General features: G+C 38.1%; 1 protein-coding gene across 5 annotated transcripts in view; it reads right to left on the reverse strand.

The window, feature by feature from the left end:
* The window catches only part of ARHGAP21 (Rho GTPase activating protein 21), a 115,459-nt gene that overhangs the window by 69,448 nt on the left and 26,191 nt on the right, over window positions 1–19,820 (reverse strand). The window contains exon 1 of one of the 5 annotated variants that reach the window (XM_032991019.2): window positions 11,382–11,642. The exons of the other annotated variants lie outside the window; for them this stretch is intronic. Within the exon in view, the coding sequence (XP_032846910.1) occupies window positions 11,382–11,465 (84 nt within the window). The 5' untranslated portion in view covers window positions 11,466–11,642. Of the gene's footprint in view, window positions 1–11,381; window positions 11,643–19,820 lie in introns of those variants that run through there. 5 annotated transcript variants of the gene reach the window in all.

Below are 19,820 nucleotides of genomic sequence, written 5' to 3' on the forward strand. Positions count from 1 at the left end.
TTGAGCTCACTTGAAAACAGTGGTATTTCTTGTATCAGGTCATTTATTTTCCCTACATTTGTAACCAAGTATCTATCACTTAGCTAACTGCCTCATTAAATTTGAAAAAAAAAAAAACAAAAAAAAAAAAAACAAAACACCAGAGCTTTTCTAGAATAATTTGATCTTATTTTAATGTGACAAAGTATAACACCCTTTAAAAAGGTAAGAGAAAGGGGAAAAAAAACAAAACAAAACAAAACCACAACAAACAACACACAGCCCCCCCTCCCCCAATGGTGTTTCTGGCTAAGGCTACAGAGAATGGGAAGAAAAAACCCTGCGTATATGGCCAAGAAAGCATTACCCACAGAACAACAGCAGGTTTCACTGCAAGTCAGCCTTTGTGTCTTTAATAACCAGGTTCTTTCACCTGATGATTTTTAAATAAAGTTATAATAAACCACTGATCCTTTTAGTCTCAACTATACAGAAAATCTCAAATCACTTTTCTAGAACCTGACAAAGTCAAATGAAGCAATCATAAATATATACCTCAAAAAAAATTTTTTTTTTGGTACACCTATCTGATCAGAAATGATGAAGCAAAGAAATGTATCATGCTTAGAGCACAACATGTCACTTCAACCTGTATCATTTTCTCTTATGGTTACAGACCTGGACTTCTGCATATAACCTAACTCAGAGTAAAAAGTTTAATCCACTGGAGAAAACATGGTTCCCTGGTCCTCCGATATGATAGAAAACCACCACAAACCCTCCAAAACACACAGCTCCTCTATGATCTTAAAATACGTGAGACTTCCTTTCAGAAACATCTGAGAAAGACAAACATTTAAAAAAGCCAAATAAAAGGTTATACAGCTTTCCTTTGAGATGCATTATCTCCATCCTCATTTGCAGTACAGGGATGTACATACAGCACCTAGAGAAAGCCAGCCAATGTTTTATCTTAGTAGCACCTCAAATTCAGTATCATTCACACAAAATGTGTCTTCCTTTCAGTTCTCTTCAAGCTTGAAAATCAAAGATTTTAGGAGAGATGGGTCACATTTATGAAGACAAATACTATGATCATGTACTGAAACTGTCTCAAGCAATGGTGAGATATTTCTAACATCTTTAAAATCAAACTGGAATGTACAAACAGCATCTTATACAGAATTCATTCCCAGTCAAAGGAAAGTAATTACTGACACAAAGGTGACACCTTAAGTAGATCCACTCTCCGGGTACCCAGGACACAGCTTTCTTCTCAAAGCAAACAAATTAGTTCCATCACTTTCAGTCTCAGCAAATATGTTCATCTCTTACTGAAAAAAAAAAAAAAAAACACCTGCAAAGAGCCAAGCAAGAAAACTAGAATGCAGAAAAGCCAAAACCTACACAACAATTTTAGGCCTCCATGTCAAATAACCACTTGTTCAAACTTCTAATTTTTATGCTTGACAAAAATCCTGTAGTCTTCCCCTAACCACATAGAAAGGATGTTGGCAAGGATAGAAATTCAGGCAGGAAGCATAACCTGGCAGTACATGTACTGACAGTGTCCTTCCCTCAAAGAAGTCTTCCATTATATTCTGTCCTTGCAATGTAGCTTGAAGGTAAAACCATTAAACCCACACCAATCATGGATCCCACTCAGACCGTGCTGGACATACTGACTGGTAGCAAGGCACTCAGAGCATGAGACAGAAGGTATCTGTCTCCGTCCTGTCCACTTCAGTGCCAAATATTTAAGAAAGCTACAAGGAAGGACTTAGTTGCCCAATGCTAGTAACTGTTGGGCCTGTTTCAGTAGTTATCAAGAGGAGGCTGCCTTGCTATTAACCACTTGAAACTGGAAATGAAGGTGTAAACAAGCCCTCAAAGCTCAAAAGATCAAAGAGCTACACAACCACTCTCACCACAAGAGAAAGTTGAGATGTGGAGATAAACGGAGCACCCATCCTCACACATACAACTATCAGTAGACAGCATTTACAGAGATAAAACTGGTCCAGTCAGGGCCCTCTCTCTGGGGCCATTGCTAACAGCAGAAAATGACAGTCTGCTCTTAGAACTGGGGGGTACAGCTCTTCTTCAGTGCAACAACTCTTCATGAGGGCAGAAAGGAAAAAAAACAAAAAAAGGGAAAGAAAAAAAAAAAAGAGAGAAAAAAATGGAAGAAAAAAAGAAAAATCAGTCTCCAGAGGAAGACTTCTCCAACTCTAAAACTAAAGGCAAGAGTCAGCTCTCAGTCATGAAGGGACCCTATTCATCTTTTACAGGGCAGGTGTTACGCATACATGAAATGCAGGATATTTGCTGAGACTCCCCAACACTAACATTTCTCCTGAGTTGCAGCTCAGAAGGATGTAGTAACTGGAAAGGGTAATAAAGGCAAACCAACAAAAGAACTCAACTATCTCTCTAGAACAAGATCCAAATCCTTCATGACTCCAGATGGACAGAAAGTTCCTACAATTAATTATTTCAGTATCAAACAACAGGAAAACAGAAATAAATTATTAGTGACTGCCATAAGATTTAACGGCAAGGACTGGCAGCGCCATTCCTCATGTTTGCTGCTCACCTTGGTTGGTCAGGTGGGCCCAGAGCAGCCCCCAGCAGCTGTGAGGTGGTCTCTGACAGCAGCTCTCCCTCACTCAGCCCCCTAATAGGTCTTGCTGAGATCCATAATGAGACAAGGCATTTCAGAGCAAGGGACAGGCAGTAAAGATGAGAACATCACTTGATGGAGTGACCACCAGTCTAGGCATCCCTCACAGTAGCTTGCTTTTTAGCATTTCAGTGCACCATTATGGCGCTAAGCCCAGGTGGCCACAGCAACAGGTCCTTTTGGGGGGACTAACCAAAGTTAATTCAGGTATTTGCTAGGAAGCAGTCCTGGAAGCAAACCTACCAATTTCTTTTAGGCGTGTGAATCCCACCCAGATGGAATACAAGCCTAGAATATTCTTTTAATTTAATAACAAAGGCAGTGGTTGTCTGCCTGCAGCAGAGATTAGTGAGGACACCAACACAGACTTTGAAATGGATCTCAGAACTGAATAACTCAAATAAAATACATAAATCATGTCCATAAAGTCATGTACATAAATCGTAAGAAGAAAGGCTCAAGAAAGCAATACATGACTACTCCAAAGGTATGAAGTAAGTGGGAAATCTGCAACCTTTCAAAAACAAAGTGTCTGTGCCAGCACGGCAGATGGCTGGGAGGCACAGGGAAGGAGACATGCATTACTGCCGTGCACCATGCAGGCTACCGAGCTGGCTTGGGGGTGGAAGGAGAAGGACAGAGGGACATGTGTTTCTGCACACTTTTATAACTACTGTTACAGTAAACAGTCATTCAAAGGCGAAACAGTATTTTCAAGATAAAGTATTTCAGTTCTCAGTAAGGTCAAGGTGCACACAGAAAACAAGCAATAAAAACCTCCACACATGCAGCTTATTACACAGCTCAAACTTTCCTTACTGTGCTCTACTGTTGATGAAAGGTTGCTCTGGAAAGCACAGCAGCTCGTGCTCATGTCAGGCCCATCAGTACTCCACAAGACCTGAAAAGCAAAGTTAAAGGCTATCTACAGCAACCTTTACTTTCTTCCCTCACCTTAAAATGCTCACACATTTATACTGCATTTCCCTCCCTGAACTCAAATACAGAAAAGCAAGAACGGTTAGAGGAAGACGGTACCTCAAAAACTCAATCTCCTTGATTTGAAATCAAGTCCATCCTTCACAACACAAGTAACTAGCTTTACGCTGGCAAACCACTCCAGGATTTAGTGACATGTGACAGTTGGAAAAAGGATGATCTCAAAAAATGTCACTTCCATCTGTCTGTTGAACTGAACTTCAGTTTACCTGTCACTCAACTAAATGCAGTGACACCAGTTGGCTGTGTAAACTGAGCCTAGCTGGACGTACTTGATTGAATGAAAGAAGCATGCAGCTTCCCAGGCCAGAGGAGATCCAGAAAGAGTTTCTCTACTTTGAAACAGAGAGAAACCCAAACTAATAAGCCTGGCTAGACTTGAAATAGCTTTTTTCCCCCCAAACAGAGCAAGCTCTGGTTTTCTTATATTGTAGTTCTGATATCTGAAATTTTTGCACTATGCTCTTAACTTCACCAAGAGCAAGATCAGGTCTGGTATGATTAGTGCTCCACCATAACTCAAACAGGACTTCACCAGACGTAGTACCCAATCCCTGAATTATCCAGATGTATATCTAAACTGAGTTATAAGATCTCCCTTTCAACACTACATATTAGCAAGGTTAGCATACTTCAACTCATTGAAATGATCCTAATCTACCATATAAATGTCTATTTTACTTGTATATACATATATACACACAAAAAAGTATACTGTAGTTTGTGTGCTCACACAACACATTTGTAGCAGCTTGTCCACATCCCAACACTGTACTACTTTACTGAGATTCATCTCAAAGTAAATTAAGTGCACTGCAGTTTACATCATGCCTTATACTTCCAAAGAGTAACAGCCAATTTCAAGAAGCAACACCAAGAAACAGAATAAAAAGTATAGGGACTACACAGGACAGAGATGCTAACTATTTTCACAATGTGTGTTTGTTTATATCTTGCACTTAGTATTTACAATAATGAACACAATAAAGTTCATAGTAATAAATTTAGTCAGAAAAACGTTAAAAACAAAGAAATTGAGAGCTTCTTTGTTTTCTTATAGGCTCATTAGCAAAAGCCTCCCCTCTTAACAGCTACATCCTTAAACTGTAAAGAAAGGAAACATCTGCAGGGCTGGTAGCATAACAGCAAAATGTCATGTGATCTTAATTTAGCTAAATTGAAGCTTTTCCTTCTCTGCTCTTTCTGTCGCTGCTTGTTAAGAATAGGAAACGCTTTGTCCTCACCTTACAGTCTAATCTGGAAATATCAGAGACAGGAGACGACGAAAGCATGCTCCTGCCCCTCAGCATTGAGGCAAAGTTTGAGGTTACTCCATACATGATAAAAGAACCTTCTCAGCAGCCTGACAGAAGCGATAAAGAGTGGTTTGCATAGTCACTGCCTGTCAGGGGCTGCCTTACACTGCTTCATGCAGCCTATGGGAACTTTTTGATAGACCCAAGAATACAAGCCGCCTCATGACCCACTCTGCTTCCTACAAAGGGGGAGAGAACAATAAGAAACACCACCCATGTCCCCAGCTGAATACACTACTGCAAAATCAGGAATGAGTTTCAACAGTTCTTACTCTTTTGCTTTCTAGAGTAACATGGGCTTTATCAAACACACAACGTACCAGATAGCTCCCACTACACTTTCATCAGACAATCACAACATACCTAATTCCATGTGAAATAGTTTTGCAGAAGCCATTAAGAAAAATAAAATCACTGCACAGTGTAAAACCTGACTTGCACAGACCCCATTTCAATAGCCAGATGCACCACAGCTTTTACAATGTTAGCTCTGAAACTAGCTATACATTTCCTTCAGTGCCTCTACCAGAGGCTATGCCTTGATTCAGAAAATTATCAACTCTACAAGGACATAGTTTAAGTTGGCCAAACCACCCAAGAGAGCCCCTGCTTTTTCACAGACTCTGTTCATATTGCAAACTTCTGTGCTTGGACTATGCTACTTCATGATGCAGCTACAATGCTGAGCAAGGGCTCAGCAGTGGGACAGAAATACAGCTTACACCGGCTCTCTATCAAATCTATGAGGTTGATCTTCTCTTACTGAAGCTATTGAACTTTTCAACATACCTGTTCTAAAAACAAGAAACTGAGATCATTTAGAAACTAGCCACACCACTTCATCTAACACATCTTCATACCTGATGCTAATTCAAGCTGTTAAAATCACTCAAAGCTGCAATATTGAAGAATTACTTAAGATTTTGTTTCATGTAAAACAAAGATGTCTCTGACCTGTCCAAAATGGAAGCCTGTGGAAAATCGGTGAATTGACCTTCAATGTCAAAATCCAAACTGTCACCCTGAAAACACGGTTATTTTGAGTTGTTATTGTATGTTTGCAAAATATTTACCGAGACACATGGGGAGAGTTTTAAGAACAACTGACTTGAGAGAAGAACTGTTCGTAACAAATCTAGTTTTCTTAGTAAGTTTAACACAGAGAACACGGCTCAAAACACCACAAAACTTGTAACACAAGTGTTTCAAGATTCTTACATCCCAACATACACAGCTTCCCTCCTCAAAAATAATTTCTAAATGTAAATCTTGAGATACTCAGTGTTAAAGCTTTCTAATACAGAGGCTATTAATAAACTCCTGCAAACAAACTCACCACTTAAATATCTTGAAACACGGGAGCAGGATTACATTTAATTTGAACATACTATATAACGTGCAAATCAACGCACTGAGTTTTAAAAGCTTTAAACTCAGAAGTGAAAAGGCTTAGGTTTGGTTCAAAAAAAAAAAAAAATTATCATATACAGCTGCAAAGCCGCATATCCAAACACCCAAGTTAAATTATTTCAACACCCTAAATTTGTAACATATTGCACACAATAACAGAGGAAGCAAAAACCCAGCTTTTCAGAGAAGAACTTAATTTACAAAAATAAAATGCACAGGAAGATACACAAAAAAGGACTATGAAGTCATTAACCAGAAAGCCATTCTTAAATCTTTATGCCCAGAGATGAGATATCACTAAGAGGATAAAGAGGAGAAAGTTGTCCACAGGATTTTCAGTTTAGCTGCAAATCCAGAAGCTTCTGAATGTTGACTTACTATGTGATCACACATGACCTGTGTATTTCCTCACAGTTTACCTGGAGTGTGTCAGTAAGAATGGTTGAAATAGATGACTAAATCTACATTTGTATCTCTGTCTGGAGGTCAGGGTGGGGAAAAATCTATTTTAACAGAAATCTATTTGCTTATTTAAGAACTACTTGTCCTTGCATGTCTACTACTATGGCTTGAATTGCTCACTGTTGCCAAGTTACTTCCCTGTACTTCTGAACATTACAAAATGTTTCTCTAGCAATGTGAATTCCCACAATGAATAAAGCCACCAGCTATTTCCTGCAATGATTTTACACCTTTTACTCAATAAAACTGACGACATCACACCCTGCACTGCTATGGGATAAGATTTTTTTATCATATCCCCCCTACCAGACAGCAGATAAACAGAAGAGGACAGTAAGATAACATAAATATCACATTTCAAAACCATTATCAGCTGCAAGTATCTCAGAAGGAATGCAGCCACCTTTGTTATGTCACCCTCCAAGTGACACATTTGAAAGACTGAAAAGCTTTTTTAATGTTATCAGAGATTCTCCAAAGGAAGACAAGTATCTGCAGTGCAGCAGCTGCTGCAGCACTGCTGCGTTCTGAGGCTTGAAGGCAAGAGGAAAGCCGGGCTCACACTGCAACATCTCATTCTCACATACTGTCTCACAGAAAATATACCCTGCAATAATGAACTCAAAAGAATAGAAATAAGAGATCTTGGCTGCTTTAATGTATGTAACACTAACATACTTTCATGTACATCAATATAGTCCTTGATGATGTTCTTCCAAGCCCAACAACCTCGATGGTCAGGCCTGCACTGTGCAATGAAATTTGACCAATTAAGTTTACAGAACTTTGCAGATTATCTGTCTCTGGCTGAGAAACCCAAGATTTAAAGTATTTACATGGCTGAAAATACATTATTGTTACTTTTAGAGGTTAGGATGCAGCAATAAGATAAAAAATAGAGCCAGATACTGTTCAGCAAAGAACCAATGAGAACAGCCCATGAGAAGATCTGCTCTCCTCAAACTAATAAAAGCCTGCTTAGAGCACAGTGATGACCCATGCTCTTTACAGATAGGAAGACAGCCTATATTCAACTTGTGGTCCCCATCTAACACTTGAAAGCAAGGTATTTGTGATGCAAGGAGAAGGAAGAACAGAACTGTTGCATCATCTACTTTACCTACCAGTAAATCTTCCAACCATCTGTCACAGTAGAATTTATTGTTTTAGGCATACTTGCTCTAATATATCCCACCATGGCCACAAGGTGAATAGATGTACCAAGCACCTCAAGAGTTTACCTGAATGCTGAAGGCTGATAAAGGACACAAGGGGTAGCTCCTTCTGCATCTTACTGAACATGAACCTAGCTGTTACATTACTGAGTAAAAATATTACTTAGCACTTCCACACATTTGTTGAAGAACTCTTACGTGGATCACAGGTAGTATGCCAGGTTATGATTCTGAGACTACAACTCCATAAACACCAGACTATCAAAGGGAAAAAAAAATGCCTTAGTTATATTAATAATAAGATTAATAATCTATGATACTGTTGGGACAGTCTGGATAAATACAGACAAATCTGCACACAAATGTATTTACAGTGGTCTCCCACAGGATACAAACTGTTTACCTGCTACTCTCCTTTACTAATCCTACATATGCAATCGCGTTGAAGTTCTAAATTGCCCGTAAGACTCTCACACTTGAATCTACCCCATGTCCCACAAGACAACTGTCACAAACAACACAAAAAAGAAGCAAGACACTTCAGTACTTTTTGCAAAAAACTCATTTTAAGAAAGATTAGAATATATGTAATGAAGCTGTCCCATGAACAAAGAGTGAAAGATGAAAAACTGCAAGGCATTTGGTTTATTGTTGTACTCTTAGATTACTGCAGAAGGCCTCTGGATCACCACGTGATAGCCAATAATCCCATCCAAAGTCTGGACTAAAAACTGTAATTCACTGATGTCCACAGAACTACACTGATTTGCATAATCTAATAATTTGATTTCAGAGGTTTCCGTTTTAAGTATGAAACACTGCATATCCTTTGAAAACATTCTAAGACACAAACCAGCTTGTTGTATCAGAGTGCAAAGAACAACTGTCTCCAGTCATAGTAACTTGCATGCTGCACTGTGGAAGCATTTGTAAAATCTAAATTATCATGGAAGAGAGAATAAAATATTCCTGACTATTTCATACTTGTTCACTTCCTGTTTTAAAAAACAAACTTTGGGAATACTATGCCGGGGGGGTGGGGGGTGAGCAGTAAAACCAAAAGAAATCCTTAGAATGTCTCTGTAACCTGATTTGAGAAATTATTATTAAGATATACAGACAATTAAGCAGGTTTGCATTTTCTTCTTGAACACACATTTCTGATGACTCTTTAGAAGAAACCTTATTTTCCTATAAGGCAAGCCTTAAACCTAGCTCTCAGATCACAAGCACCAATTCATCCCCTGATGTTTTACTGGGGTCAAGATGGACGAAAATTGCCAAAAAAAGCTGCGTAACTCCTACTAATTAAAGGATACCATGAGCCAAACCTGAGTTGTGTTTTGAGGGTACACCTGACAAAATGCTGTTAAATCTCAGACTTCATAGGTCACCCATCTGCTTTCTCATCAGCATCCTGCTTGGACACTGCTATATGGAGAACATGGAGAGCACCAGTGCTACATGAAGCAGCGTGCATCTCTTGCCAGGCCTAACAGCTTCTGCTTTTGCCATGGCCTTCCAAGGCAGTAGGAAGTGAGCAGCTGCGCTGTAATATCCCATAAAGGAATTTTCAGGTTCATTTCAATAAAAGTATCAGGAGCAACTCATTGAAATGTATAGTTTACAGGGACTTCAGGAAAAAACAAACAAAGAAAACCACAGAAAAATCACCACACCGAACACAGCAATTACATATTCTACTTAAATAATAAAATCTAGCAAGATTGAACAGTTCAGCAACATTTCTACCTCAAGCATGCAAGTCATTTGAAGTATACTGATCAAAGGCTTGGTTCTTCTTTCCAGCTTGGTAAGAAACAGTTTGTAGGTTATGTGAATAGTCTCCTGGTGTTGGTCGGGGTTTGTTGTTTTGTGGGGTTTTTTTGTTTGGGGTTTTTTTTTTGGGGGGGGGGATGTCAGGGCAGGGCTGGGTTCTTCTTTTTGCAGGGTGGTGGTGGGGTTGGGGTTGGTTTTCATTTGTTTGGGTTTTTTTGGTTTTTTGTTGGTTTGTTTTTTTTTTTTCTTTTTCAAATCTTTCACTTCAATCCACTCAAAAAACAAGTCTCCCTTTCCCTTCCCTCTAGTCACATCAAACTCATTTTAAAACTTCACAGAACTGCCCACATCATGAGCCAAGCCTTTTCTTATTTCTTCATGATTCCTCTGAAGTATGGGAAGCAACTGTCACTGCATTTGCCTTTACAGGTGAAGTCTTACATATGTGTAAGCAAACCAGATCAAATTTAGTGAAAACAGTTCAGCATCTGTGAAAATTAAGACTCTAAGAAAATACATCATTTCCTCTGTTTCTTCAAATTCAACAGAAGAGATTTCTTTAACCTATAACGTTAAGGAGATGACAAAAAAAAACAAAGAAAAGGCAAAACCAAAACACCAACAAACAAAAACTGACACCACACAGCAACCTATTTTCCTGATTGAGAAATTTCAGTAGAGACATGACATACTGGGGTTGTTTGTATTTTAATGGTATATTGTTTCAGAAGATTTCTACATGCTGTGGGAATATTTCTGAAACTGCAACTTTATAAGAAGTGCTTCCCTTACCTTTATATCACATAATAATAAAATAAATTGTCTTCAGTGACAGGCCGAATGTTATAAAAGGAATACAGGCAATACCTAGACTACCTTGAAAGTGGTATTACAACTGCATACACCATTTTAAATCCTTTACTAAGTGGATACTATTTTAAAGTATTCCCATTCAAAATCCAGGCAGCTTTGTTGGTTTTTGTTTTGGTTTGTTTTTTTTCACCCTTCCAGTACTGCAGTAAGTCAGTCAATTACTTAAATCTGTCCACATTAAGAACTGAGTAACATCCTGTGAAAATTTATTTTATCACGTATGTTGAAAAAAAAAATAAAAGAGAAAACACACACATTTACACTTACACTATTTTTTTAAATCATATTAATGATCAAGTGTTTTGAAGTAGCCAAGATGTTTGAGTCTTTTTTTAAAACATGAAAACAAATCATCTTTATATTTATTAACAATTAAGTTTATCCTGGCATATCTCCCCTTTCCTGCATGTGATGTTTGTATTTTCGTGCAATTCATGAAGTAAAACCCCTCAAAGCTTAACACTCTAAGAGAACAATCTAAAGTACTCAAAGTGTTAAAAAAACCAATTTGATAGTCAAAGCATGCTTTGTATGCTTAATAACGCTAGAGAACTCCTTAATAAATGGCAACATTTCTAATATTACGACCTCAGTAGGATTGGGGGTGGGGAGAAGAGATCGACCGGAGCCTTTTTTTTTTTTTTTTTCTCCTTACACTGAATTATATAATCATATTAAAATATGTAAGATAAGCAAACAACAAACCTGACCACTCCACGGACAGTACAGATTACATATGAAACTCCAGTTGTGATTGATCATGCAGTCCAAAATCCTGAACTGGGCCATGTCTTGCTACAGCTCAGACTGCTCCTGTGCTCTGACTCAGCTTTTGTCCTGGTGATCTCGAGGATATGAGCGCTATGCAGTAATGACATTCAGGAACAAGGACCTTCCTTCCTGTTCAGTCTCCCTTCCCACCCCAACCATGCATCAACTGAGCAAGATAAACTGACAGAACTGCGTAACATTCTTCAAAGTAATAATTCCGACTCTGCCAAGTTATGCATTCCTGGGAAAAAAAAAAAAAAAAAAAAAAGGAAATAAGAACATCCTAAGAAATCTCACTAAAACAAACACAGAAGGGAGCTCTCAAACTGTGCTTGTTCTTTTTTTTTTCCCCTCTTCATTTCTGCTGGGCTGAAACCAGTCTCAATATCAACAATTTAGTGTAATAATTCGTATCATATGAATCTTAAACTTGCTTAGGCACAGTTATGATGATGGCTTCTGTGTTTTCAAGAGATCCAAAAGCTTAGGTCTCTGGCTTTAAACCAGCACAAAACAAGCGACTTTGAAAAATCAGGAAAACTTCACAGGTTTCATAAAAATTATATGGGTTCATCCACTTCATGTTCTTAAATAGTAGACTCCCCTTTAAACCTATCACAGTACTGTCAGCATAGCACAGAAGCGCTGTCTGCCTTTTGTAATGAAGAATGACACCCCTATTGATTGGGATGTGGGAAGATATAACACCAGAGGGATCCTGAGAAACTGCAGAAATACCGGAGAAGTTTCTTTCTTCCTTTACATATTTCTTCTTCGCAATCTGCAAACACCCTACTTCAGCATGCACCTCACCTTCTGTGTCTTGACTAAGTAACTTGTATTCCCCCTTCTCCTTCAAGGATAAAGGAAATGCGTGGCCACAGAAATGTACACATTTTATCTGATGACTACACAAACTACTAGACTAGTCACAGGAACAACTTACAATGACCTGTAGCTTAAACATAATTAAGTAACAAATGCTTCAGAAACAGACAGACAAGGCTTTATCTACCAGCTGTAGCTCAAAATAATTTAAAACTACAACATGTTATTTGTTAAAAGTGTGTTTGAGATCCAAGCATCTCTCTACTGACAGGAAGGAACCCAAACCTCCTGGCCTGAGGCCAAGGAACAAGCAGAGACAGCCCCACAGAAAACGGGCCTTGGGGTCCTCCCATTCCCAGGCTCAGCTGCTCCTTCACTAGGAGCAGGATAAGGAAAACACAGCAGAGGAGATGCATATGAGAAGGATAGCCTCCTGCTTGCATAAGCACTCATGCTCTGCCTCGAGGAAGAACATCTGTGAGACACAAAAGACCTTGAGAAAGTATGGAGGAACCACTACAGGAACATGTGGCCACTTCACCCCCTCAGTTCAGTAATGGTCAAATGACTGGAAAGTACTTCACATGTGAAAGAAAATCTGTGCTAAAAAAGCAGCCTGAAAATAAAATGAACTTGTACACAAGGGTCAAACAAATGGCGTGGCGGAACAGCAGCTTGTAACTTTGGAACAGTAATACAAATAAGGCCTCAGTTGTTTTAACCAAACCAAATAATCTTGTTCTAATTTCTCATCCCAAAGGCTCTCAGAATTAATGCCAGTGTCCAAGCCAACCTCTTCCCTTCTCACCAATGTGAGTAGTCTGCAAACTTCCAAGACAGTTGTGTACAACAAATCTATTCTGGTTCGTTTTAAGATCTACATGGCAGACATTTGCTATTATCCTTCCAACACCTAATGATGAAAAAGGGAGAACAAGTATTAGTGCATCACTGCTCAATAGGAATGTGGCTTCAGAAAAAGCATTTTAAAAAGGGGATTAAAGATCTCGAGATACAAAAACAGTAAAACCTCTTCATACAAATTAAATGGTCTGCACTGAAGCAGCCTGTGCTGACAAGAGACTGGAAGAAATGTCCTGCTTAGCAACAGTTACTAGGTGGAACAGATACACTTCCTCACAACAGACACCATAACTGTCCAAGCTTAAGAAATTGTGGAGAGAAAGAATATTTGGGAAAGTCTTACAGAGCTGGGGAGTTAATGCAGAGACACCCGAGCAGAATGAGGCCACAAAGTCTCCAGGACTGAAACACTGGAATGAAGAAGGACCCGGCACCCCACAGGACTGGCAGTGGGGATGCCGGCAGGATGCGTGGGGCAGCCTGCACACTGTGGAAAGGGCGGCTGGCTGCACAGGAGTTACATCATGGAAAAACAGTCATCAACCACATAAGGTGGAGGGTAGAAGGGAAAGGAGATCTAGAAAACTGAGAAAAGATTGCTGTTCTGCACTGAAAACATCGACCAGGTTCTTCTTAAACAGTATTTTAGTATATCTCTGCAGGGATCGGCTTCATTATCAGTTATCTTCTTTAAGATCCATAAAGTATTACTCAGCATTTATTCCCTATGAAGTCTTCAAAACTAGGAATACTCGTAGTATTCAACACAATATATTAAAAGTCTCCTACTGTATTTTTATATATATATATTTATATATATATATAAAGTCTGTTAAATGGAAGAATCAAATTTGTGCAAGCCTTCCCATAAAACAACAGCCATTATTAACCTTTTACTTTCTGGCATTCATTTTCAAATTTAAGGAAATTCTAAAACAAAATTTATTTTTTTTTTCCTCTTCAATCTGGCCAGTGCTTATGTACCACTGCAATTCATGCAAGAGTGTCTAATACCGCAGATAAAAACATAAATAACAATATAGAGCAGTAGGACATTTTCAGAAACAGCCAGTACTGGCCTGACAGCTGTTACCAAAAATCGGTATTAAAATGCTTGTAAATTCCAACAGGCATAGAATGAGGTAAGGACCAAAGTTTTTGCACGCTTGAGTCTTTACTGAAGTCCCTTACATAAAAGGAGCTCAGCAACTGCTGCAAGAGCAGCACCTTCAACAGTAAGTCACAGTTACTGCTTAAAACTGAATCTTTCTCAAAATTTTTCTCCAAGTCAATCTGTATACTTGTAAATTTGATCTACCATTACTGAAAACTGTCCCTGACAGTCTTCAACTAGCCTGACAATTGCTCTCTCATTTACAAGAGACAACCTTCTTCCTGGTACAAGGTTAAATCTAGTTACACTAACTTAGCACTCCTCTGTTCTAACCTTACTTTCTTTACTGCCAACTTGTATTTTGGAAGACCTTATTTATTTCTCCTAAGCATGGTTAACTATGCTTAGGAGATTCTGCATAGAAGATTCTGTGTAAGTGCACAAGAATTGATGGAACCTCCTTCAAGTAGACATACAATAGACACAGGGCTTCCCTTTTTGCCTTCAACAACTCAATTTACTAATGCCTTCCTTTAGAAAAACAGAAAGTTTAATGCAGAAACAAAACCAAGATAATTTGTTTGTAAATATTTTAAAATTTTAAAAGTTTATAAAGTTTTGCCCAAAATTTAAAAGCAAGTCTTTCATACTTTATTGCCAATTTGGAGTATAAAAAGGCTAACAGAGCATTTAAAGATGCACTCATCACATAAATAGGGAACAACTGAGGATACACATCAACGTTAGCAGGCTTCAAAGGTCTCAATGTCCAATTGGCCAGAGTTCCTTGTCATACACTGAGGTTTGACTGAAAAAAATATTATTATGACATCCAAGTTTTGAAGTTCTACTGCTGGTCAGTCTTCCTCCCCATAAAATGATGAAGAGACCACTTAAAATTCCAAGAATACAATAAAGTTGAAGATCAGTTATGCATTTTATCAACGAAAAAAAGTAAGAGCCTGTCCAAAGCATCATGTCCTCTCAAAAACTGCATGTCAAGAAGTCTAATGTTTTTTCCTGCTGTTAAAAACTGCAGGGTTTGGATCTTATTATTTTGAGGTAATTAAGATAAAAACAGGCCAGAAACGTAACTTCCTCAAGTCATTATTTCTCAAAATATGTCAGTCTTGTATGCAAACTCTAGAAGGTTAAGAAGGAACAGTAGAGAAAGGACAAGCTTTTCCTAAAGAATATGCTCCTCAAGTACCTAAACTTCTATCTAAAAACTGCAGGGAGCTTTCTGAAACAGAAAACAGCTCATGCTCACAGAAAGGAAGGGCTTCCAGTTCCTAACAACTCCAGGTACTTTCTGTACAAGAACACACATGCAAGCTGTACACTGGGGTCAACCACATTGTCAGCACACACTGAAAGTTGTCCCAGAAAGATGCCATCCAGAACTCACAGCACCAACTTCATTGAAAGGGTAAATCCTTTAGTAAAGAAAGTATTTTTTTCTCATGAAGCTAATTCTAATCAAGCTATGATCAGAGAACATACCTGTGTAAGAAGGCACCATGAATCTTTATATATGCTAATGCATAAAAATGACTCTCTAAGGTTATCTTTTAAGAGTCAGGCATGGAATGTAAATGACAACTGGACTGAGAACACAACTGAACTGAGAAAGTCCCAATAGAAGCAAACCTAGTCATTACTTCATATAACCAGTTAAGGAATCAGCACACTTGGAGCCAGTAACAGGAATTTCAGTGGCACTACTGTCCAGTATAACAACAAAGGCTTTGCTGCACTCTGCACAGAGCAACTAATATTTTCTTCCTTGTGCTGACATTTTAATGACTTCAAAAATCAAACAAAGCATGCAGACACACAAGCAATAAAGAGCATCATCACTGGTTCCTCCCTTCTTCCACACCAGATAACATGTTTTTCAAATATGTAAATCAATTATTTTCTACCAGTTACAAGCTCCTAAAAAGGATTAGATTTTGTTCACCCGTGTTGTCCCAAATACAGAAGAGGAAGAAACCTTTTACAGTATCTCTCAATCCCCTTTGCTACCATTAACCAGAGTTGTACATAGAGATTACTTAAAAAGAATTTCAAAAGCAAATGAAATATATTTCAAAGGTTACTAAGAAGGTGTAGACTGATAATGATTATGGTGAAGGTCCTGAGGAAATCTAGCTTATTTTAGTACATGAAATAGAGAAGTGCACAATAACAAAAAGGAAAAGCAGGTTTGAAAAAAACAGAGTATTTCCATTGCTCAACTTCTAAGACTGACAATGAGAAAAGTTCCTACAAACCAAGTCAAGAGCAGGAAGAGGCTGAAATATGATTTCCGTTCTAAATTCTTTTCTATCATTAGAATTGTTACAAAAAGCTATTAAGATTTAAAAAGGGGGGAAAAAAAGAAAAAAAAACAGAACAGTAAATACAAAAAAACATCTCTCTCCATGTTAAAAAAAAAAAAAAAAATCTGGAGTGTTTCCTTACCCATATATCAACTTCTTTTTAAGACGCAATACAGTTAATTGAACTAGAAACACAACAGATATCCTTTAGGGAAAAAAGTGCAACTCCACAGCAGTTGGCACAGTACCATTTTAGGCTGTTTAACACATTCATACCAGTCTGCTGTAACTCTCTGAGTAGTCCAAGTACTGAAAAACCAAGTAAGTACACAAGACTTACCATTATTCCATCAGAAACTAAGGGCGAAAGAAAATAACTGAGATTAGCCATTTTGTTTCTGCATGAATGCAACTTATATTTTTAATCAACATATAAGCTCATTATATGAATCAAACAATATGTATTTGTGACTGATTTTGCAAACACACCCTTCACCCCCTCCCCATAAATGAATTCACAATATCTAAATCTTATGGAGAGTTGTTTTGGTAATGTTTTAAAGACTCATGCAGAGTGAGGTACTCATCAGTTTTGCTCCCCAACTCTTCAAAAATCCTCTTGCATCCACTCTCAGACAATTTCCCCATTATCCTGTTTGCTTCCAAAAAGAATACGGGATAGCAATACTGATCTGCCAAGAGTTTGAGTCATGACAGAAAGAAAACTCCTCTTAAGTTACCAGTTCACCAGTTAATTACTGCCCCCTTCCTTAGATTTTAGGCTCAGCCATTTTCAGTGGACTAGTTTGGTGTTTCCTTACTCTCTAGCCCACTTCTGTTTAGGATGTGATAGAAGATGTATTTTCTCCTCCCCCTTATCTGACTTACTCAGTTACAGATTTCTTCATTTCCAAGCACAATCAGGTATCAAAGAACTGACTTTTTACTAACTTCAGCTACAGGAAAGTATCATTCGGTATGTTATTCCACAAAAATGAACATACTGGAAAAAAAAAAAAGCATCAGAGTCCCCAAACTGAACTCTAGTAAGGCAGCTGGCAATCTTTTGAAACTGGACACAAGCTTCTACCACTGTTCTATTTAAGAAATGCACAGCCAAATTTAGTGAGGGCTGAATAAGGAATACAAGCAATATGTACTCTGATGCAAAGTATACTTCTGTGATACCATTAAGCACTTCTGTAACATTTACTGTGTTAATCAGCTCAAACTCATGAGAACGTAGAAGTTTTTACAAGTTATCATCACTATTACCTGCAGCTCAACATCTCACAAGAGCAGATCACTTCCTTTCCACCTGCAAGCTCCTGGATGACAAAAGAAAGACAGTGTGCTCCTGTGGAAATTCATTTTCGTCTAACCCCATGTTCACACAACTGTATCAGTGTATTTTGTTTCAGTGCTCACTTATTTTCACTATCAGTTTTATATGTCAACAGAGGATGAAAAAACAAAACCAAGAAAAACTAAAGACAAGTATATTTGTTAACTGTACTTAAAATCACATTAGTACTATTCACCTGGTTATTTTACATCATCTCCACTCAAAGAAGAAACACAACATGACTTAACTTACTTTCTGTGGTAATTTTTTCATGTCCAACCAAAACATGAAAAAAATACTGCAATGCTTATTACTAACATAATGTACCATGGCTATTGAATTTGTCCTCATGAAAACAACAGTAAGCTACATTACTAATTGCATCTAAATTACTTGTGCATCTCTAGAAGACATACTGTACACAGTGGTAATGATGCAGGCATGATCAGGTTAGAGCCGGGAGATTTTCTTCCCCCATTAAATCACATCAAATTTAATGCCTTTAGTACCAACAGTACACGTATTTTCCTTCAAAGAAGGTTTTCTATTTACAGTACTAGTGATCCTATCTGAACACACAAGGGTCCACAACTGGTTTGGGCCCCACCACAGGGGTAATTCTCATAGGTATTTCCTATTGTCTTCATATTCTTCACTACACTGCAGTGCCATTGGATCAGCTCTGCAATTTTCTCATCCAAGCCCAAAACCAGAACTGAGTTATTGCCTGCCTAAGATTGGGCTTCAGAATCCTAGAACTTCCATTCTGAGATATGAATATACATCAGTGTATATAGAAACACATAGGAAAATGTAGTGCTAGCTCTGGTGATTATAGAGAAAGCTTCTTTCAATGTACCAGGACATTTATTTACACAGCAAATATAATATAGTTAAGTATTCTCAATAATCTAGCAACCTCTGAATACAAGATCAGATAAAGCTAATCACCAAGTGCAACCACACTGAAGCACCTTAATTTACAGCCCAGTGTCCTCTTACTGAGACCAGAGAGTTCCCAGAAAGCTGAAACGTTTGTATATAGAGAACTGCCTGAGCTTCTTGCCAGACAATCCCAGAAAGCAACACCTATGTCACCAGGAAGACACTGCCAGTCTGATCAGAACAAAGGTATATTCCTGCTTCCTCTGAACTAAGACTGTAAGAAGAGAACCAAAATTAAAAATTACTGTTAATATGTGCAAGAACACTAAGACATTTTCAATTCAAGACTCCCCTAGATAATCTGCTTCAACATACAACTTTGGCATTCCATAAGGAATAATAGCAGACTGTCCTTCAACACAAAATACAGATTTTGAAGTTAAGAAAGCCTCACTTCATAGGCCTTTAGAGTAGCTGAGCTCCTCCTGAAGCCAGCTAAAACGAGGAAATAAAATCCTCATTAAAATAAAATTACTAGACCTGTGTGTGAAGCAACTCAAATTTCTCAGCTAGAAGAATATCACCTCTTTTGCTTCCCCTGCCTTCCTCTTCCCTCAACTGGAAGGCAGCCCACTGGTGGAACAAGAAAGGGACAGTACAGAGCTGTCAGAAAGCTGAAGTCTAATCTTAAAACTACAATTAATAATTTCCTAACATTTCTTTCACTTAACTAGCATCACTGACTGAACTGTGAAAAACCCCAAACCCAGAAAATCAGATTTGGCATGCTGGAAAACATACAACACAGTATTACTAATATTACTTTTCATGGAACATCCTTATTTTGCTATTCTAAATACACAGGTTGTTTTGTTTTTTTTTTCCCCATGACTGTGTTGGAATAATAAAAACATGTTTATGTGAAATGATACCTTACCCTTGCAGATGACATAGTCAGTCTCTATAATTCTGAGCTTTACCATCAGCACTATCAGAGCCCTATTTTTAATTAT

This window comes from Tyto alba, unplaced genomic scaffold, assembly GCF_018691265.1.
Source record: "Tyto alba isolate M040663 unplaced genomic scaffold, T.alba_DEE_v4.0 Super-Scaffold_38, whole genome shotgun sequence".
NCBI lineage: Eukaryota > Metazoa > Chordata > Aves > Strigiformes > Tytonidae > Tyto > Tyto alba.